This window comes from Schistocerca americana, chromosome 3, assembly GCF_021461395.2.
Source record: "Schistocerca americana isolate TAMUIC-IGC-003095 chromosome 3, iqSchAmer2.1, whole genome shotgun sequence".
NCBI classification, from domain to species: Eukaryota; Metazoa; Arthropoda; class Insecta; order Orthoptera; family Acrididae; genus Schistocerca; species Schistocerca americana.
This window is the reverse complement of record NC_060121.1, coordinates 136,814,225-136,838,470: the sequence shown is the minus strand read 5'-3', so window position 1 is coordinate 136,838,470 and position 24,246 is coordinate 136,814,225. Positions and strand designations below refer to the sequence as shown.

General features: G+C 38.4%; 1 protein-coding gene across 2 annotated transcripts; it reads right to left on the bottom strand.

The window, feature by feature from the left end:
* Positions 1-1,077: 1,077 nt before the first annotated feature.
* On the bottom strand, positions 1,078-23,163 carry LOC124607267 (transmembrane protein 107-like). Of its 2 annotated transcripts, XM_047139545.1 has the most exons (6): positions 23,078-23,118; positions 22,636-22,848; positions 6,031-6,169; positions 5,720-5,787; positions 5,547-5,647; positions 1,078-1,276 (listed from the first exon to the last, which is right to left on the bottom strand). In XM_047139545.1, the coding sequence occupies exons 3-6, from the start codon at positions 6,118-6,120 to the stop codon at positions 1,116-1,118; spliced, it is 420 nt and encodes a 139-aa protein (XP_046995501.1). In that variant the 5' UTR covers positions 6,121-6,169; positions 22,636-22,848; positions 23,078-23,118; the 3' UTR covers positions 1,078-1,115. The 2 variants fall into 2 exon arrangements, with proteins under 2 accessions (XP_046995501.1, XP_046995500.1); XM_047139544.1 differs by lacking the exon at positions 22,636-22,848 and having other exon boundaries at positions 23,078-23,163.
* Between the last annotated feature and the right edge of the window lie 1,083 nt (positions 23,164-24,246).

Genomic DNA, 24,246 nt, shown 5'->3' with positions numbered 1-24,246 from the left:
AAAGTGATCTTCCAACCACCTACGAAAATATCAGCTTTGCTTGGCTCTGTGAATGACGATCTGGGTCTGAGGAAGGTGGGTATTTATAAGATTCCTTGTCAATGTGGCAAATCCTACATTGGCCAAACTACTCGCACAGTACGGGAAAGATGCGTGGAGCATGAGCGCCACACACGTCTACTACAGCCCAACAAATCAGCCATAGCAGAACACTGTATTTCGACGGGACACTCCATGGATTATTGTGGAACAAAAATTTTAGCGACAACTAGATCTTTTTGGGAATCCATTATCAAGGAGTCCGTGGAGATACGATTGGCAAAAGATCTTATTAATCGAGACGGCGGCTTTCAGATGGATAAAGCATTGGATCTGTAATTTCTTTAATCGCTTCACAGAGACATGGGTCTACATCTAGTGCGACGGCTGACGAAAATTGATTTTATACTTTTGACTACCGCGCCTCAGCTGCGCGAAGGCGCTTTATGACAGATAGCGCAAATGTAGGTACACCACTACGCATGCGCGGCCCGCTTCTGCTGCAGAGCTCGCCAAATTAGATAGGGGGCGTGGTATTAGCCTTCTCCACTGCGCAGGCACCGCCACGCCAATTTTCGGTATATATAGAACGGCGCGCACCAGTAATCTTCAGTCTCGTACTCACCTGAAGATGGCTGCATGTTTGCTAGCCGAAATATCGTGCCAAGATGTCAACGTGATCCGGCTGCAAGCCCGAAATATGATGAACCATAACTAATATTGTTTGAAAATTATGCGTGGATAAATTTCGAACAACCTAACTTAATAAACAACTGTATTCTTACTATGACAGGTAAAAAATTTACTCCCATGACAACATATCTGTGATCACACAGCACATTCATTATATAAGCAATAGATGTAGCCTTTATCAGTAATCATGGGCTTTCTTTAGTTTGCATTAAAAATTACTGTCACCAAGACAACAACCTTACTGATAATTTTTAAAGGATTAAGGGAGACTGAGTGGAATTGAATTTCAATTTATTTTAAAAAGTACAAACAGTAAACATAGATTCTTATATTAGGATTATTAGAGAACCATTCAAATTGTTTCATGCGTCTGTTGCAAGAGCTCACAGTTTCCTGAAAGCTAGCATGGTAAATATCACAGTGGTTTCAGTAAGTGCAGGAACTGCACTGCATGTTCCAAATACCCACCAGTAGTTTCTGCAGTCCCATTCGTCAAATATGAAATAGGCCAGCAGCACACAAGCACTGGCATGACAGGAAATAGCTGCACTATTAAGGAATTAAGCATGTAGAAAACATATCAACAACACAGAGAACACATGGTGCATAAAATCTTCCACACTGGCTGTTAAAATACTTTTATTAAAAAGTGACTACTGGTTTAGCATCAGTAAATCTTCAACTTCAGGTGATCTGTACGAGAAATTAAAATATTATACAATTACAATGGTTTTTAAAAAAAGATGTGAACTACTATAAAACATTGTATATCACAGACTTAAAAAAAATCATGGTGCAGCAAAGTGATTGTTTACAGCCAAGTCCCAGCAATCGATGTCTAGATAAAACCGAAAGTGCGCTAAAATGGTTGTCTATGATTAAACTGACTGGGATCACATGGCACCTGTAAGTGACAGGAAACCAGATAAATCTTTTTAAATTTCTGGCTCCTGTATAATTATGGGAACTAATTAAGAACTGCACCAAATCACACTCAGTCACTCATAATTTAACACTCCAAACTTTTTTCCCTATGCCATAAAATTTGCTAAAAATGAGCAGATCAACAAAGAAAAGACTAATAGTAATCAAGAACCAGGAAAGTGTGGCTGGCCTATGAATTACAACAAATACTGGATGAACCAACCACCCTGATAAGATATTAAAATATCTCCCCTAATAATTTATAAATCAAGGCTTTTCATACAATTACAGTAGTCACAACTTATTTGTCTCTTCACTTGCTCAATTACAGCATATTGAATGATTGCTTGCAGAGAATAATTCTGAAGTGGTGATAAAGTGTATTTATTGGACTCTTTTCAGGAACCATAGTTCTTCTACTCATATGAGGCTCTCAACAATTTTATCCAAAATATAGTATGTTGTGTGCATTTAAGTCTCCACAATGGATAAATGGTTGACAAGACAATCTGATGAAGTTGAAAACCTCATTTTATAATGTTTCATGTAGCAGCAGTGAAATGAAACAAAGAATTGCTCCAAAAGGCATGTGCACTGCTACAGTGACTGCTTATATGATGTTGCTGAGGAGATGAAGCAAGCAGTAATATTCATCATTAACAAATCGGCGTTCCTGATTTAACACTATACCCACTCAGGTCTACTTTACTACGGATGTTATAACCCTTCAGCACAAAAGCATCAGAAGCTTTGAAATTAGTTTCTTGGAAATGAAGACACAAGCTTCTCATCTGTATGAAAGGTTTCAGTTTCTCTACACTAATCATGAATCCATTTACGTCCCACATACATGAGATATCTGTACTTCTTGTGCTGCCAGACCCTATTATTGCTGCATTTATCTTTGCAATATTTCAAACTTTTTGCCCTATGTCATAAGATTTGCTAAAAATGAGCAGATCAGCATGGAGAAGACCACTAGTAATAAAGAACCAGGAAAGTGTGACTGGCCTATGAATAACAACAAATATTGGATGAATCAACAACCCTGATAAGCTATTGAAACCTCTCCCATAATAATTTATAATCAAGGCTTTTATGTAACTACAGTAGTTATACATTATTTGCCTCACTGGTTTCTTCAGTGCTGAAAGATAGAATAATACTGGTGACTGTTTTTCTTTGTAGTCTTCCTTCTTGCCTTGGAATAAGATATGCTCTTTGTCATGAATGTTTGTGATATATATACAAAATGTTTGCTGGTGCTAAGGGCACCCGTACTTGGGGGAAATGGTCCGCCCTCTCCCACCCTCCCCCTGCCCCACCCTTCCCCAGCTCACACAAAAAAAAAAAAAAAAAAAAAAAAATAGCGTAGTCAGGTATGTTTCTTTCAAGAAAATTATTTAAAAGTTGGTATTATGCAGGTCTTTAAAAGGTTCAGTACTGGAACTTTTTTATGGCTGCTTACAAGTCACCATTTGTCTTCCAAAATATTAAAAATACTCCATGTCCCCTGGTCTACCCCCCTCCCCCTACAAAGTACTGCATGGGTGTTCTTGGCTGGAGCAGAGCTTGAACACAGACCTGTGCTCTATTGGCTGACATCAAGGCCTAGTTGCAGCTGGGGAGCGGAGGCGCGCACATCACTGGTGAAGTGCGCTACCCGTGCTGGGCAAAAAGAAGAGCTGTGAAGCTGTGCTCTGACTGTGGCGTGACTCTAGCGCAAATTTTCGTGCGTTGTTTTTACGACACTGCAAAATTGTCATGTTCTCGCATCTCACCCCACAGAATGAGCAGAAATGGACAGAAGAAGAAGACAGACATAGAGAAGAAGCCTTCGGCACCCCAACCCAGCAGGAATGCAGATCGAAAGTGCAAAGAGCATCATGTACCTGTCCCCCCTCTGTACATTCAGTGCAGTAGAGGGTCATGGACAGAGGTATATGATGTTGTAGGCAGCTGCTGCAGCGAAGTAGGCATTGGGGCCCTTGACTCAGATGCCATCGTCCAACTGCAGGCAGCGAGTGCGGCCGACCACCACGCACTGAGGAGTGCCGTGGCAACCCACTTTGTCCATCCACCTGCTGTGGAGAAGACGACAGCGTTGAAACAGTGCGAAAAGCAATGCGAGGTCCTGATCAGTGGATTGCCTTGGATATGTGATGACAAGACGGTCCAGGAAGGACTGTCATGAGCCAGATTCTGGGGTGCAACTACTAAACTGCACAACCGGACTAATAAGAAGAGGCCGCTGCTGTACATCGTCGTAGTGGGAACTGCGACAGATGGCAGTGACATCTTCGGGTTAAGGAAGCTCTTAGGTTTTCCCGTGACCGCCGAAGCTCCCCCCCCCCCTCCCTAGAGATGGAGGAGGCAATTGCGGCCTTCAAAGCCCCCATGAACACAGATAGGGCAGCTTTCAAGGCCACCCTGACTGCAGAGACGAAGGAGGCATGCAACCAGCTGTGGCAACTGCACTCACAGATCGTGCATGTCATCTGTGCGGACACTGCAGATGAAGAGAAGATGCCAGCCGTCGCTCCCCTGACGGAGCAACAGGCAGAAGAACACACCAAAGAAGAAGACGGAGAATGCAGCAACAATGCCGAAGTCCATCGGCTCCGAGCAGCTCTGCTCCGACAAGTGGGCTACCAGGGCAACTAGGACACTCAAGGGCATGGGCTTCATCGTCCGCTACACAGGGAAGACTCAGCCGCAGCCCTCATTGAGCCTGTCAGTGCAGCCAACAAGCGAGGAGTGTTGGTACTATGCGACCATGCATCTCCATGCGCTTGGCTACGATGCACACCCACCAGACACCGATGGATGACCTGGGACCTCCCCCATGTGACGTCACCACTGACAGTGTGGCAGAGGCTCTCACAGCTCAAACTGCAGCACACCATGCAGCAGCACCATCTAGGACTGATCTCTTATGATGAAACTTGGCATGACACAGTATCTGATTGCATGATACCCGCTTCTAACATAACCCATCCTTGCACGACCTATCCCAGTCAGCAAGACCTCTACTACTGCTCTTACTACCCGACCTAACTCTCGCAGAGGTTTTTTTCCCTTGGCACTTTTTTCCCTCTGCCCTTCAAACTGCTACCCTTTGTTCGACTTTTGACCCGATCTATTTCCAGATGTGTGCATATAAATGGTTAACCTTAACCAGACATACACAAACATTGCAGTACCCACATCCTGTGATATCTCACTTTAGTGAACACTAAACCTTAAGCAGAGATGGCAGTAGACCTTTTGAGTTGGCCATAATAATAATAACAATAATAATAATAATAATAAATCAAGGCCTATTTTACTGTCTGCCTTACATATTTAATTTGGCAGTAATCTATGCCATAGTTACTCACCTCCCTTGACTAGTACCTCTCTCTGTCGAGAAAGACTACTGAGTTACTAGAAGACTGACAATTGTTTTAATCTGCTATGGTATTTCAATCTTGTATCTACTAACCCCAGGAATTCAACCAATGTAATTTATTTTAAAGCAACAGGAAATGCCATTAACTATAAATAGTAGTTGGCAACACTTTTATGAATTTTTCATGGAAGTGCGATATCATGAAAAGGAAAGTTGTCACTCACCATATAGCGGAGATGCTGAGCCGCAGAGTTGCCTGTCTGCAACTCAGCATCTCAGCTATATGGTGAGTGGCAGCTTTCCTTTTCATAATATTGATACATTCCATCCTGGATTTTCCATTGTTTGATTTCATGAGAGTGCTCTATTCTGATTTTGTAAAATTGCTAAGAGATATCACTGACCACTACTAAACACTACATATTTTGCAGAGACAAATACACAATAGAATATACTCTGACACCAAAAATTTTGTTTTGAGAAAGCATTTAAAGGATACAAATCATAGCCACCATTGGCATGAACATGGTTATTCCAAACAGAAAGCCAAGGAACTCAAACCCTATCAAACCTAGGGCAATACTGAGACCTACAGTCAACCTGAAAATTAAGAATCAGAATTGACATGGATATGAATATTTATCTTACCTAGCATAACAACTGATGACTTACTCTTTATTTTTGTATTCATAATCTTCTGGTGTATGGTCGGGGGGCAGACATACTTTAATGCTTTCATCCTGTAATAAGAACACAAGAATTCTTATAATACATCTACATCTAAATCTACATAAACACTCCACAAGCCACTGTATGGTGCGTGGCAGAGGGATGATAATAATAATAGCTACAACATACTGATTTTTCAAAAACAGAAACTGCACCATATATGCAACAAAGAGAACAATTTATTGTGCTTTCAGTTCTCACCAAGTGAAAATATGTTTTATTTATTTGGTTTCACAGCAACACAAATTTCTCACCTTGGCCCAGAAAATTAAAAGTGTAATTGTCAAATGACCAATAAGTGTGAGAAATCTTGCTGGGACAATGCTGTCAGCCACATACACCATTCTGCTTTATGTAATGAAATACTTTGGCAGGCCAGAAAACGCTCATTACCTGAAACAGGGGAGTCATCATCGTCTTTAATAAACCAATTAAGTGGCTGCCTAGAAACAGGCTACAATTTCAAACTATCAAGTATTAGTAATAATAGTACTAGTAGTTTATTCATCCAGAGATGAAAGGGTGTTGTCAGAAAATAGGCTACATAGCATAAAAAATACAAGGGTGTACAGAACCCTACACAGTACAAGGCTGCATAGTACCATACGCAATATCATATTCAAATTTGCATGTACAACTTTGATGAATTACAAAAATTTATGCAAAAAGTGTTTTATATGGAATGCTTAGTTGATATTTACATAAAGATTTTGTTCAAAATATTCATTCACATCAGAGTAGGCAGTTAATTAAATGTACTATTGACAGTAGGCTCATAGTTAATGAATATTTGCTACAAGTTTAATGCACGTATTCATTTACACTATAATAGCATTTGGTCATTAAAACTTTGAATATTGCATACTTAAATTAAGACAATGTTTTTATTTCTTTTATCTATGAAAAAAACGCTTGTTTACCCTTTTTATTGTAAGAATGGAGATCTGAGTTACTTTTGAAACTGCCATTGTACCTTTTTATATTAATTACACATTTTTGTATATAGAGGCACAGCAAGAGCAGAATATTTAACTGTTGAAATAATTGTTTGGAGGGTGTTAGCCTCAAACAATTTGGCTACGAACACTGAATACATTTTTCAGGTCCTAAGATTGCTAAAATCATTTATTCATATTGATTACCAGTTTTGGCAATTTTCTGTTTCTGCCTTTGGATCGGCAAGGATGGGACCAAAAATGCTAGGATATAGTAACTAACATAACAACACACATAATTATATCTAAGATTTGCAATACATGGAATAACAACAAGCTTACATCAATACACAATCTTCTCCTTCAGTACAGTAAGCAATGCTATACAATGTTTGTCAATGTTGGTATCGCAAGCTATACTAGAAGTCGACATGTCAATTTTAAAATAACAGCTATTTATGCATGTTACTATGCCAATTACAAGTGTTCATATTTATCACCACTTTACAATTACAGATCCCAGGGTAAAAAGTCTTAGTGATACGTAAGTACATCAGATGGCACAGTGGTAGTAAAGATCGATATTATCATCTCATATTAGATTAAGGCATGGATCTACTATTCGTTATAATTAAATATGCCTAAATCAAGTTAGTATTCTACAATTTTAAAAAACTGTCTGTAAATGGATGTTCAACACTCATAAAATGTAATTTACACATATGCCTTTTTATACCACTTTAGAAATCTTAACAATTCTTTATTTAATTGTTCTTCATACAATACCACAAAAATGATAACTATAACCACTTAAAAGCTCTCTATTTACAACTAATGCTATCATATGTAGGTTGAGTTTTAATACATCCAGAAATAGCTTGATATCTACAGGCACAGATATGACATTTCATCAAGAATACACTCAAGGTATATATACCAACAATGGAGTTATTTAATATTTGTGCTTTTGTTATTGACTATGATATTTACATGAGCTTATCCACCTCAGTCACTCAAGGTGTAGGTGAAATAACCTGACACCTATGTGCAATCTGATCACCTGATATCTACGTGAACACTCGTCTATGTTTAATATACCCAAAGTACAATTATTACAACATATGGGGATGCAATCACTCTTAAACTGAGCCCATGATCTAGTTTTACCAGCTCACTCTAAATATGCCTGTGCTAGAACAAATATGTTCGCTTGATAGACATCTTAGATGACTAATGTCAAAAATGTCATCCTTTAATGGAATATGGCCAGTGTCCAGATCATCATAATTTTAAAACATTTCTGTGCTAAATACTTGAGACAAATTTTTGTATAGAATTACAATATATGCCAATCTTTATTGGAAAACTTTCTCCAAGAATATTTCTAAATATTTTTTAATGATTCTTAATGTCAAAATACATAAGAGAAACCTAAAACTTTCCCAAAAAATCCTATGTATGCCTTAAGATGCCATATGTAATCTAATTTAATTACATCCATATGTACTCCAAAATGTGTGAACTTGTATACGACAGTATCTCATGCGATGTTTAGGTAAGAGCTCATTCCCTGATGTCTACCTGCAACTTCGTCACCCGATGACCACTGGAAATCTCTTCCACAAACAATTTACCACATAGGATTGCAACTACTCTTAACTGAACCTGTGAAATATATATTTAAAAAAAAAATTCTCTTTTTGTTAGATGTAATGTATAAATGAGCTTATTTATAGCAACACATACGATGCCTACTCACGTTCCCTGATGCCTAAGTACAGTCCGCACCTCGTGGTCGTGCGGTAGCGTTCTCGCTTCCTGCGCCCGGGTTCGATTCCCGGCGGGGTCAGGGATTTTCTCTGCCTCGTGATGACTGGGTGTTGTGTATTGTCCTTAGGTTAGTTAGGTTTAAGTAGTTCTAAGTTCTAGGGGACTGATGACCATAGATGTTAAGTCCCATAGTGCTCAGAGCCATTTGAACCATTTTTTGAGCCTAAGTACAAACAAGTCACCCAGTGTCAAGGTTAAATCTCTTCCATTGTTTTCTGTGATCAACATACAATTACACCCCACTTAGATTGCAGAAGCTCATAAAATAACCCACAATCTAATGTTGCTAATCATTCACAGATATCTGTATACAATATAATTAATATATTCATAGGTGTTCTCCCTATATGACGATCATCAATGTGCCATCGTATATTTCTAACAATATCATCTTGATTAATTTTACTCCGTCCAGAATTACTGCGAATCAAAGGCAAAAATTACACAGAATACAATCTACATAAAATCCCTTCCATTAATGATATAACCAACATAATTATAAACTTGCCAAGGATTGCAGTTGCTCTTAAACTAATCTGTGACCTTGTATTTCTAACCCTTGGTACATAATACATTGCAGCACAATTATTATTTTCGTGTGATATTCTCTCTAGATGATTAATACCAAATGTAGTATCAAGAAATATAGTATGGCCATTGGTTAAGTTATTCCTTCTATGTCTTGTGATATATTAATAGTTACATGTAAAAGGCATATAATCGAAACCAATCTACAAAATTTTGAATACACCTTTCTTAATATTATGTCTCAATTTTGATTGTAATATGTGAGCAGTATTAAATGCAAGACTAACAGTAGTTTTCTGAAATTGCCATTTTCTGTCTGATGCTTTTCCTCTATATGTAATAGGAATAAATTTTATCTCAATTTTTCATTTTATGTCAGGTTGCTTTACAGTGCTATTATCTCAATTGTTTTTGCTACATTTTTTATTAATATTTCTGTACAGGACATCTACTAGGCCATCATGACAGCTACTGACATCAACGATGAGTTTAAGTGTCATCAGCTCTATATCTACACTTTCATTATCTGATGGTAATCTTACAATCCTCTGTAAGATGGTACTAAAGTATGCCATATTGTAGCACATCAGCTGGCACGATTCTTTGAATCTTATCTGTGTTTGTAGGTTTTCTAAAAATGCTGAAACAGTTCATGTTTCCTGTTTCATAAAAGTTATATCTAAATAGTTAATGGCCTTGTTCTTCTCTCTCTCTAATCTTGGCTACACTTCCTTCTACACACAATACCAATTACATGTAACACAAAGAAAGCGGAGCTTACCTTGTTAGTGAGGCAGAGCATATTTGGCTCTCCAGACTAAATTTTTGTCAACATAAACACTTAAAAATTTGGTGACAGCTACCCTCTCAGTATGTTTATTTTGAATTCTGAGTTCTGGGTCATGATGTGACTTTGTTTTTCTCTAATGAATATAATTAATTTTTGACAGATTTATGATTAAGTTGTTGATTTCAAACCAACTCTCATTGCAGGTGTTAGTAATACCTAGTTTACATCAATTACAACAACATTTGTGTCATCAGGGAAGAGAATAATGAGAGTTGCACTGAACGGAATCTTGATGTCATTTAGTACTCTTGGACTACTGACATATGACAGACAATTATTTCCTCATGCAAATGCAGTTAAGAGGTATTCACACAACTCCATACCACTATATAAATCATTGCATTAGTGTAAAAATGGGTGACCATCCAACTAAAAACTGTCAAAACGACAATGAAGCAGAAAGGCTGGTCAGTACATACATTGAGGATGCCCAATACCAATTTCTGCAACTGTAAAAATAGATCACAGCACTCATAATTTTTGGAACACTCTTCTGCTCCAAATGCTAGGAGAGATGTGATCTATTTTTGTGTGTATATATTGGTGACACTGGGAGATGCAGTGCCTGAAGATTAATAGGGATACAGCATGGGCAAAAACGAGAAAAAAATGTCCATTAAATATGGGCATCAAAACGTGTATGTAAGAGTTGTGAGCACTTATGTATCTTTGCTACTGTGAAACACATCTCTTCTATTGCTAGTTCTTTGTTATTGAAAATGACCTACAGTTTGCAGTTAACAAATGAGAACATATTATTCTGTTACTGCGAAACACAGCAGAGCTTCTGATGTAATCTGCTTGCTGTTACATGTGACCTGGACTTGTGAATCATTGCTAAAGGAGGTGCTCAATATGGTGTCCATTCATAGTAAGGCATGATTCTGTCTGACACGCTCTCTGAAAAAAGCCTGGTTGGTCACGGATGCACTGGCAGGCACTGATGATGCGTTCCTGTAGTGTTTATACATAATTAAAGGGGCTTGCATACACCAAAGATTTCGTGTCCCCACAACCAAAAATCCAGGGGATTGAGAAAGGGGAAATGAGTTGACCAATGTACTGGACTTCCTTGACCAAATCATTGTCTATTAAATGTCTGCATGGGGTATTCTTGGACATTTTGGAGAAAATGGGCTGGTGCTACATCATGATTGAACCACATCTGCAACCACTTGGAATGGTACTTCCTCTAGCTGCCATGTAAGTCCCTTGATAGAAACTGGCCATACCTTGCATCAGTTAATCTGTTTGATAGCATGTACAGTGTCTGGAAAGTAATATGTCACATTTTTTGTGACATGGGGGTGGGGAGGGGGATTGGGAGGGGGGGGGGGGGTGTAGGTCGCAAGTGGCAGGTTGCTCAATTGTCTCGGTGCTCTTGGGAGCATTAGGGTGGCTTCTTCTGTGACCCTCTACTTAATGGTCGCTTCAAACTTGCAATGGTGAAAGCATTAGAGCAATGCTATGCAATAAAGTTTTGCATGAAGCTCAACAGCATGCAGGTGGAAGCTTCTGGAATGCTTAAGGAAGCCTTCAGAAATGATTACCTTCCCATACGACGGTTGAACCGGTGGCACAAGGTGTTTGGAGGTCACGAGGAGGTAACTGATGAGGCCTGTGCAGGATGCCTTTCTACACCGTGAACAGATGACTGTGGAGCTCATGTGTGCTGGTTACTGAATTCAGACTGCTGAAAGAGTGTTCACTTAAAGTCAGAATAATTGGACTTGCCAAAAATAGTTATTCATGAGATTGTATTGGAAGACATGGCTATGCAGAAGATTTTTCCTAAACTTGTGTCCAGAAATTTGACCGAAGTGCATAAGCAACATTGAGTGGAAATGTGTGAAGGACCCAAGAAACTCCCAATTTCCTGCACCATGTGATCACTGGGGATGTGTCATAGGTCTTTCAATATGACCTGGGGTCAAGTGCATGGAAAAGCACGACACAGTTATTGTGTCTGAAGAAGGCTCACATAAACAAGTCCCAGGTGAAGTCTATACTACTTTTTTTATTTTTAATGCAAAGGGGATAGTGCACCTTGATTTCATACCCCCTAGCCTGACCACCAACGCTAATTCTACAAGAAAGTGCTTCAGAGACAGAATCACAGGATCACCCACGTCCAAAAGGAGCTCCATGCTTCATGGAAACTGCACCACGACAACACATTGGCTCACACTGCCTTTGTTGTCAGCCTACCTGAACTGGATCAATGCGACAACAGTGCCACAGCCAGCCTGCTGTCATGATCTGGCAACAGAAGACTATTTTTTGTTTCCTTGGCTCAAAGGAGAGCACTGTGAGTCAGAGGACAACATGTAGCTACTTCAATGGCTTCTCTGAACAGCATCCCACTGAGGAGTTCCAGAAAGCTTATGGTGCATGGTAATCATGCTTGTGAAAATGTATTGATGCAGAAGGGTCATGCTTCCAAGAATTTTAAGCTGTTGAACCCACTCAGTCAATAAACCTGGGTGGGGTGGGGGTGGGAGGGTGGGTGGGGGATGGGGTGGGTAAGGGGCTGGTTGTGGTGGATGCAATACATTACTTTCTGGTCAAATCCTGTAATATCCTATTAGTCTATTGCCAGTAATTCTTGACCATACATTAAATGAAAATCGGTCCTGGTGCCCAGCTTCTTGTGGATTTGCATCAGCTCACATATCGGTAATGAAAACTAACAGTCCCTTCTCACTTCTGAAACCGTTCCCATCTGTGAGCAGTAGCTTCATGGTGAAAAGTGAATCTACATCATGCCTTTGCAATAGTAATTGGTAGAACTGCATTCTTGGTGGTTGATCTTGTGGCTGAAGGGCTTGGACATGCTGTACAAGAAATGCATACAGTAACTGTTCATGTAAGATTGCCCAACTGGAGGATGACTAATTCCATTAGATGCTGAAATTCTGTGTACACTAATTTAACAAGCTTCTTCCACTCATTCCACTACTTGCTCCTCCATGACAGGAGCATGAATTGTGCAAAGGTTTGCTATGATCTGCGATTGCAGTTATGGAACCAGAGCCTGCTAACAGTTGGAAAGATGGCTGACTGAATAATTGTAGATATGGTGCCCAGCGTTACAGATATTTTTCAAGATCAGGATGTGAGGAAATTGGCTCAATGGTTGCTTCCATTTGCCAGACCATAACAGAAGATAATGTCTGTCACGTCCCATGTGGAGTAATAGGCTTCCATTATGCTGGTAAGTGCAAAGATGGAACTCCAATAAAAAAGCATGTCATAAACTTAGCAAAGCACAAACTGTTTCTATTACAAATAATGTATGCACTGTACTTACCCAGAACTGTTAACATCATTTACAGTAACAACATTAACAGGTGTTTACAGCATGCTGTATCCATGAAAAATAACACAGTAATGTGTCCTCACTTGTTCACTGCATTCTGTAGGGCAGTGGTAATAGCATAGAGCTTGCAGTAGAAAAGATGCGTTTCACAATAGCAAAGATGAACAACTGCTCATAGATCTTAAGATGTGCATTTTAAGCCCATGTTTACAAGACATTTCTGTCTTGTTCTGGTCTGTACTACCACCTTTCATAACAGGTAATACTTTTTTTAACATTCTGTGTACATGTTTACACCAAAAAGAGCACAATTGAATCACAAAGCTGATCATGATGCATCCAGAATAAGGGAGGTAGGATAATAAATGCAGAAAAAAAGTTGCATGATAACTGTACATTTAGGTTTATCTCCTTCTCCTCCTACAGAGCTACACACTGAGGTGACAAAAGTCATGGCATTGCGACATGCACATATACATATGGCAGTAGTATCATGTACACAAGATATAAACGGGCAGTGCATTGGTGGAGCTATCATTTGTATTCAAGTGATTCATGCAAAAAGGTTTCTGATGCAATTATGGTCACGTGATGGGAATTAACAACCTTGAATGTGGAGTTTTAGTTGGAGCTAGACCCATGGGACATTCCATTACCGAAATCATTTGCGAATGCAGTATTCTGAGACGCACAGTGTCAAGAGTGTGCTAAAAATACCAAATTTCATGCATTACCTCTAATCACAGACAACACAGAGGCCAATGGCCTTCACTTAATGACCGAGAGCAGTGGAATTTGCTACCAGACAAGCAACACTGCATGAAATAACCACATAAATCAATGTGGGATGTACGATGAATGTATATGTTAGGACAGCACAGTGAAATTTGGCTTTAATGGGCTGTGGCAGCACATGACTGAAGCGATTACCTTTGCTAACAGCACGGCATTGCCTGCAATGCCTCTCCTAGACTCGTGACCATATCAGTTGGACCCTAGATGACTGGAAAACCATGGCATGGTCGGATGAGTCTCATTTCCGTTGATATGAACTGATGGTAGGGTGGGGACAGACCTCATGGAGCCGGGCACTATGCAAGCTGGTGGAGGCTCCAAAATGGTCTGGTCTCCATTTAAATGGATCATTGATTGGAAATGGTCATGTTCAGCTGCTTGTAAACCATTTGCAGCCATTCATGGATTTTGTGTTCCCACACGATAGAATTTTTACGGATGACAATGTGCCATGTCACCAGGCCATAATTGTTTGCAATTAGTCTGAAGAACATTCTGGGGAGTCCAAGCGAATGATTTGGCCACCCAGATCGCCCCACATGAATCATATCGAACATTTATGGGAAGCAATCGAGAGATCAATCTTGCACAGACAACACTTTTGCAATTATAGGCAGCTATAGAGGCAATGTGACTCAATATTTCTACTGGGGATTTCCACTGACTTGTTGGGTCCATGCCATGTTGAGTTGCTGTACAACACAGGGCAAAAAGAGGTCCGACAATATTAGGAAGTATCCCATAACTTTTGTCATCTCAGTGTACTTTTGTACTGGTATTTAATGTGTTTACTATACTTTAAAAGTATCTGAGTATGAATACTGCCACATTAAAAAAAATTATTTTGAGGACATTACCACGTGAGAGGCCTCAGGAAGACTGATAAAAGAATAAAACTTGTCATCAGAGTTTATGAAGTGATTGTTGATTATTTCATATCATTGTTTAGGGCCAGAGGTAACGCCATCTTCATTCTTAATGAATGTTGTCGACTCCTGTCTTTCTTACCAACTGTCTCAATCACAGCTTTCCACATTTCTTTTCATTATTTTTTTACTGTTTCGAATTGATTTGATTTTTATTTGGTCCTGCTGATTGCATGTTGTACAAATAGTTTACTAGTAATAAAGGACAAATCAAGTGAAATAATGTGGTATTACATGAGCATTTTATATATCATGTTTTACTTATTTTCTAAGAACAATTCGTTGCATGTAATATTATACCTCGCTGTTTAATGGCACAAATTTCAGTGAATGACTAAAATTACAGAATAAATGGAAGTACATATTTTTATCCTAATGACATTCCATATTGTTGACTACAGTATATATATTGACCTGTAGTAGTAAATATCATGAGAGATTTGAAGAGACTCCTACAGGATGTTCTGTTAGAGACCCCATATATTAATCTCTTTGCCTGTTTTTGAAGTATGAAAACTTTTTCAGCTCCTGCAGCATTTCCCTATAATATTATTCCATAAGAGAGTACAGAGTGGAAATAATGTGAAATTCAGTAACAACATTATTTCTCTTTCGAAAAGTGAGAAATGGCTCTCAGTGTGAAGCACGCTGAGCTAAGTTTCTTGACCATATCATCAATTTGCTCTTTCCATTTGAACTGACTGTCCATCTGTTTGCCAAGGAATTTTGTATGTGGGGTTTCATTTATTTTCTGACTGTTAGTATGCATTTCTGAAACTTGAAGTTTTTTATTTGTTGTTTGAAACTGTATAATATTATTTTTGAACAATACGGGATTAACCTATTTGCTGTGAACCATTTGTATACTTTTTTAGTGCGCATCAGGGCTGCATCCTGCATTATGGAGTTGGGTCCTTTGTTCAGATTACTTGTATCCTCAGCAAACTATTTTTTCTCTGTTATTGTTTGTAATTAGTGGATCATTAACATAATGTAGATCAAGAAAATCGGTAGCACATGGACTGAGTCCTGAGGGTCACCATATTTTACATTTCCCCAATTTAAGTTTATTGTTACACTGCCCTCCACTGAGATAACTCTTTGTTTCATGTTGTGTAAATAAGATTCTAGCCAAGCTAAAGGTTTGCCTTTGATGCCATAGTGTGGACATTTTTTTAGCAATGAGTTATGATGTGCACGGTTAAATACCTTAGCAAGGTCACAAAAGATCCCCAGTGGACACCATCTGAAATTCAGTTCACCTAGTATTGCATCTATTAGGGTAATATAGCTCTGTCTGTGAAGAATCCATTATGAATGTTGTGTAGGTATCAGTAAACCATTTTGTGTAGTGTGACTATAAATCCTCTCACACGCTATTCTCTTAAATACCTTTGAGGGCACTGGCAGCAGAGAGGTGAACTGATAGTTGGATATTACATTTCTAATCCACTTTTGTGGATTGGCATCACTGCCACATGTTTTAATCTATCCAGAAATATCTCAATTTTCATTGACTGGTTACAAAAATAACACAATGTGTGACTGATTAGATCTGCTCATGATTTTAAAATCCTACTTGATGCACCACCATATCCAGAAGACTGTGAGCTTTTAAGCAATTTTATGATTTTTAAAATTTCTTTAGGAGTTGTGCTTTTGAAATGAAGTCCTATGTTTGTTGTGATTTGCACATGATTAGGTAGCTCTGTGCCTTCAGTGGTAGAGTGTTCATTATGGTTCCCTGTTTTTTAGTTGTTGTAATAAAAACTATTGACTTCTCAGACTGAAAAATTTTGATTATTCTACCCTATACCATTGCCTTAGGACTGTGGTATTCCTTGTCTGACCTGCCTTTTTTGTGTATAATGCATGTGTTTTGCCTTATTGATTACATTTGTTAGAATTTTACAGGATTTCTTGCAATGTAATTTCACAACTGGATTGCACTAGTCCTCTGTTCTATATACAGATTCCTCTTTTTTGTACACATTTTAATGCCAGTTGTTATCAGCTCTTTCCTTCCATTACAGGCTGATTGGGGGGAGCACACTTCAAAAGGTTTGAGAAATATGTTCAGCGATGAACTAGATTTTTTAATCACTTTCTCTGCTTGTTATAGTGTTTGATGCAGTTATAGAATAACATGCAATCTGCAGTTTTACACTAAGCATCCAGCAGTATTTATTTCTACAAGAGATATGTATTCCAGACATTTTGCATGTGCATGTGCATGACTTGACTATAAAATCAACATTATAATATTGCCGCAGAACGTGGTACTCATAAATTTATCTACTTTAATGTCAGCATCACTAGCACAACAGACACCCTAAGTCTCAGCTTTATGGAGCACAAGGTAAAAGTTACTGTTTTGCTTGTGTTGCCTATTGGTTTTTTGTAAACTGGTATACATTGGAAAGTTTCTGCAAGCCATACTCAATATCAAACAGTTATGATATTTAATCTGCAAACCAGCAACATACTGTTATTAACAAAATTGTCCCACATATCCTGTAAAATCTTCACCAATCAACACTTGAGATTGAATAGATACTTATACAAACTGTGTGAATGTGTTGTTGTGGACTTCAGTCTGAAGACTGGTTTGATGCAGCTCTCCCCACTACTCTGTCCCATGAAAACCTCTTCATCTCCAAATAACTGCTGTAATCTACATCCGTTTGAACACACTTTTTGTATCCATATCTTGATCTTCCTCTCCAATTCTTATACACCCATTTCCCTCAAGTATTAAACAATGAGTCCTTGATGTCTCAAGAGTGTGTCCTATCAGCCGATCCCTTAGTCAAGTTGTGCCCCAGATTTTTTTTCTCCTCAGTTCTGTTCAGTAGCTTCTCATTAGTTATGTGATCTACCCATATAATATTCAGCATTTTTGTATAGCATCACATTCCAAAAGCTTCAATGTTTTTGCTTCTTGTCTGAACTGCTTATCATCGACATTTCATTTCCATGTACAGCTACACTTCAGACAAATACCTTCAGCAAAAACTTCCTAACACTGGGATTTATATTCAATCTTAAGATATACCTCCTCTTCTGCTTATTATTTTCCACAGTTAAATTCTCTATGAAGGCTGGCGGACATAGTGCAACAGCTATTGACTTATTAGACACAACAACCTACACTGTATAATGAATAGTTAGTTGTTTGATGTGATCTTGTTGTCTTTCTCAGCAAGGTGTGCGACCTTGTTGTCTTTCTCAGCAAGTTGAATATATATATATATATAGGTCTTGGGTTTCCAGCTGAGTGAGTTCGGTGAAATGGGCACATTGTTTCAATGAGTGTAATTCCCACCACCTTCTGGAGAAGTGCTGAGATGGTGTCTTGGTTGTCCTTATATATATGCTGCAGTGTGGCAGGCTCCCCCTCAGCTCACTCCAGAGCAGATGGGAGTGAAGAGAGGCCTCCTTTGAGTCCCAGTGTGGTCAACCAGACTCCCCCTCACATGCCGTGAACAGAGATGGTGGATAGCAACTATGTTGTGATTTGGACTCATTACTGGGTATAATACAATGGAAGTGCTCCCAACCGGAAGACATCTGCATGGCATGTGAGGTGGAGGCTGACTGACTTGACGGGCTCAAGTGTGAGCCTTCCGCCCACTCTCACCCACCTCATGATGATGGGAAGAGGCAGCTTACTATACCGTGGTTTCAGTACAGTGTGAACATTAATAAAACTGACAAAACTGCAGGGACAGATTCCTGACTGGAAATGGAAGAAAAGAGGCCCTATGGACATGTGTCCAGAAATGCATTGTTGCCACGGTAGATGGTGCTGATGATTGAAAGTTCTTCTGACCATGTGGTGTACGTTCCTCGAGGGTTGCAGGCTGTGTTATTAATGCAGCATACTGTAAGCAGCAGAATGGTCTTGTATTCATTTTGGGAACAAGCCAAGATGGTGTTTGTTTATGGCCAAACAAATGGAAACAGTAGAGAGGCAACATGGTCTTCCAAATCTGGTGTACGCTCAGTCCACCACTTCCCTATACATTCATCTTTCTGAAAGAACCCATGATCATACAAATGTCGAAAAAGGACTTGAAATGTAGTTTGAAATTGTTGGGGTCGGTAAGAGTACTTGTATTGGTATAGCCGTAATGCGTCTCAACCGTTTCCACCTGCTTGGCCATACCCAAACATGACCTCGCCTTGTTCCCAACATGAATACTGGACTATTCTGCTGCTTACAGTATGCTGTGTGAATCACACAGCCTGCAACACACAAGAGGCACACACCACCTGGTCAGAGGAACTTTCATTTGTCAGTGCTGTCTACTGCAGCAACGATGCATTTTTGGACACATGTTCATAGAACATTTTTTCCTCCATTTCCACTCAGAAATCCACCCTGCAGTTTGTTGCTCTTATTAATGTTCACTCTGTATATGGACAACTACAAAAATGTCATGACACTACACTAGAAGATGATGTAAGTGACATTCATAGAGAGACTGTGCAATTCAATGACCTCATTTGGCTGGAAAACTGAGAGCTTTATATTAGTCAATTATCTACCTGACCATGATGGCCACATGTTAATAATAAAATATACTGATCAGTTAGGTACATACTATAGAAAAAAAAGTGTTGTATCACATAACCATAAACAATGACTCAATCACAGTGCTTACTTGGTTATTCAGGAAGAATGCCGGGAAAAATTTATGAGGGTTGCTCAGAAAGTAATGCACCTTATTTTTTTCTCAGCTGAAAACAATGCTACAAATGTGAAACAGACTGTATGTATTATATGAAGTCTCCTGAGAGAGCGTGCCACTACTTGGAAAAATAAAGAGTTATTGCATTAATGGAATATATCTTGCATAGTTGGAGTTTTACCTTCATAATAGAAATAAGACTCTCATTAACAGACTGTCACAAGCACAAAACTAACCTGAGAATGAAACTGTAATGATTGCTGATGACACAACCATACTAGTCATGGGTTCAAAAATAAATCTCAGCAGACACAGCTCAGATCTACATCTACACCTATCTACATCTGCGCCTACACCTATACTCTGCAAACCACTATGAAGTGTACAATAGAGGGTACAACCCATTGTACCAATTACTAGGTTTTCTCCCATAACATTCATGCACGGTGTGTAGGAAGAACGATTATTTAAATGCCTCCATATGCACTATAATTAATCTAATCTTGTCCTCAAAATCCCTGTGGGAGCGAAACATAGGAGGTTGTAGTACATCCTAGAATTATCATTTAAAGATAGTTCTTTAAACTTTGTAAGTAGCTTTTCTCTGAATAGTTTATCTTCAAGAGTCTGCCAGTTTAGTTTCTTCAGCATCTCTGTGACATTCTCCCACAGATAAACAAATCTGTGAAAATTTGTGCTGCCCTTCTCTGCATATGTTCATTATCCCCAGTTAATACCACTTGGTGTGAACCCCACACATTTGAACAATATTGTAGGATTGGTCACACAAGTGATGCGTAAGCAATCTGCTTTGCAGACATTAAATTTCCCCAGTATTCTACCAATAATCAAAGTCTGCCAGCTGTTTTCCGCCCACACAGGCTATGCGTTCATTCCATTTCATATCCCTACAAAGTGTTACCCTCAGTATTTGTACAAGTTGACAGATTCTAGCTGTGGTCCAGTGATATTTCAGTCATAAGATACTACTTTTTTTGTAAGTGCACAGTTTTACATTTCTGGACATTTATAGCAAGTTGCCAATCTTTGCACCACTTTGAAATATTATCAAGATCTGACAATATTTATGCAGCTTCTTTCAGACAGCATTTCATTTTAGATAAGAAAAGTCTGTGATTATTATTAATGTTGTCTGCAATGTCATTAGTATACAACATGAACAGTAAGGATCCCAACACACTTCCTTGGGACACACCTGAAGTTCAGTGACTCTCCATCCAAGATAACATGCTGTGCCCTCCCTACCAAGAATGATAATGGCTGAAGACACCTACTAGTGGCTCACAGCTGACTGCTTACATCTTAATCTCACAAAGACTCATATTGCTCAATTTTGAACCAGCAGTAATGACTCATTATCATTGGAAGTCAGTGTTAATGGGCATTAATTAAATGAAACACACTATGTAAAATTCTTTAAGGTTCAGTTGGATTATGACTTAAAATGGAGTCAACACACAGAGGAACTAGGCAAGCAACTCAGTTCAGCATACTACACTCTCACAAGCATTTCTCACTGTGTTTACTTTAAGACAAGAATGCTGCTGTATTTTGCAAATTCTCACTTCATGTAATATGGAATTATCTTCTGCGACAGTGCACATAAAGTAAACAAAGTGTTCATTCAGCAAAAGTGAGCAATAAGAATATTATGTAAAGTAGATAACCATATGCATTACTGAAGCATTTTTAATGATCCTGGATTTCTTTCAATAACTTCCCAATACATTTATTTGTTAATGGTTTTGTGTTGATAAAAAAAAATCAGTTGCAACTCAACTGTCATTTATTCAGTCAGAATACAATACACAAAAGTAATTTCATGTAAATTTTGTCTCCTTGTTCACTGCCGAGAATGGAATTTGTACTTTACTGGTAAGATATTCAATAAGCTCCCATGTAACATCATGCTAGAAACTTGGAATCATGACCAATTCAAAAGAAAATTAAAAACATATGTCATTAGTCACTCTTATTACAAAATAATTTGAATATCTGGATTCATGGAATGAAAAGTTCTGTTAGTTACATAGGAGGTAGCAGCATTTATTGTAAATTTGTGTGACAAGTAAGTAAATATGTTCCGATGTTACATTTACCTGGAAGTACATATTTTCTTTGAAAATATCATCGTAATTAAACAAAATAACAGCAGCTTTATAGTATGACCAAAGAGACAGCAGATTTCTTTTTAATTTACTTGATTAAATTTAGATAGATAGTCATGAATACCATTCAGCAGTTACAGTGGCAGTTTATTACTAATACAGTGTACAGATTAAGTTTATGGTTTCTAGGTCATTTCTTAATATTCACACTGACTCACTCCTCTCCCCTAAAGGTTCTCTTTCTTGATGAGATCTAAAGAACATGATGAATGAATGAAAACATCAGTTTCAGTAGTGCTTCATGTTTTCCATGTTATGATATTTTAACACTTTCACTATTTCTTGGTGAAGGTAAGATTCTTTTAAGCTGTCTATATTTAGGTCTCCACACATCAAAACAATGGGATATTTTGAAGTGTACAGCTGAAGCAATGTGTCTAGTTTTCAAATAAAAATTGGTAAGCTACCATTAGGTGATTTATAGGTGCATGTAACGAAAAATTTAATTAACCTAATATCTACGGCAATGAACTGAATGCTTTTCTCATAATTCATTCGTTTGAATTTTTAACTATGGGAATACATTCTACACTGTCTCTCGACCTTTTCCTTGATGAACAAAAATGATTGACAGTGTGGTACTGGTAATCTGGGAGCAGAAAGTAAATAAATTCGTCATCTCTGAGCCAGTGTTCAGCTATAAAAAGCAAATTCATCATGATTGAATAAATTTCTAAAATTATTTCTAGGACTCATTTAATTTTTCATATGGTTTGCGGATTCTGGAAGAAAACACAAAATTATAATTAATTGTGAGGGTGCAATGGTTTTGTTTGATGTTTTCCTTGCTTACAGTCGCTTGTGATGGCCCACTCTGTGGAGTGTTTATCCTAATGAAGTTCCGTTGCCAGAGAATTTATGTCAGTTTAACGTTAGCTTGCTTGTATAGCATATAAGCTCTTGATTTATTTCTGCAATTTTTATGTCACAACTGAAAACGGATACCGAAGAAAATAGCACTTAGTTAATTCCACTTCTAATTCGATGACGTTCTTCGAGACGACACCTGCTGGGATAGTAATAACAATAAATCATACAAGGAAGCGAAAAACTTTCTACTGCTAAAAAAATTTACCACCGCGGAACAATTTTCGTTGTGTGGTGATGCGAAGCTTTTGCTATTTGGAAAACAGAATACAGTTTATCGCTTCAGTTCATTTAACAATAGTAAATGAATCTTCAGTAATATCGGTACGCAAAATTGGTATTTAAAGCTCCATACATTTATTACTTACGTGAAACGTTCTTAATTATTATGCTATAATCTGCAACGTTCTAGTTGAACACGCTCAACTCGCAATAACGTCTGCAACGGTTACCATGGAAACGCTGTAAGAGCTTGACAACAATTATTGCGCGGCAAAATAAGTCTCGATATTTTAGACATTAACTCTGTCCATGTAGCATGTAAGTATCTTTGTAAAAAGTGGTAGTCGTGATTATTATACAGAGCACGTCACAAGCTTATGTGAATAAAATATTTGTGATAAAACCATGGGATTATACTTTAAAACAGTGGCTCATTGCATCTGATTGCCTGATATTTCAAGACGTCATGTTACCAGCATTGCGTTCATGTTTTTATACTGAATGCGATACTTTTGTAAATTATTACAGCGCTCTGAATACTGAACCCTAGATCGATTATTTAGGGATTACAATATGAAACGTCTAGTCGCACTATTCCACATCTTTTCTGTTTTCGATAATAATTTATGCTGTAAGTAGTTTCGGCGGGAATAATTTATGAATTTGGATTTCAGAGCAGTTTCTATGCACCAAAGTAATACTAAATTTTGTAATTGCTCAGTGAAGATTGCCACTTTGGATAAAATTGTAGCGGCAAACATCAATAAACTTCGACAACTCATCAGCTGATTTGCTCGGCGAAGCTGTCAAAAAGAGTTCGCATGCTGGCCACCAGGAGTGCTGCGGGCAGTAGCGCAGTGCTTAAATTTCACCTAGTTGCAGTACAACGCTCAACGACAGATTTATGCTGACAAAAGTTTCAGTTGGCTGCTGATCAAGCTTCAGCGATTTACCTACCAGATGGTACTGATCTCGATTCATAATGTGATTGGACTATTCTGAATGTGAACCAGTGCCTGATTTATTCGAAATTGATAACAGACCAGAATTAATGTTTCGAATTTGTACCTGACTGAGCCAGAAGAACGGAAGGCAATCAACTACCCTTGCGACAAAATAATCATGAAGGAACCCTGATACCAGCGAACAGTGTAGCTTTTTCAGTAGTATGTGTTCGGTAATGGCATTAGCATTTTTTCCTGGTCAGTAACATTTCGTACCTATTCACCCCAGAAGATTAGGCCTAAATGTAAGGGATCTCTCCCTAAAATCAGTGTAAGGAGATTTTGATGTGTTTGTACAGTAGCTAGGTATT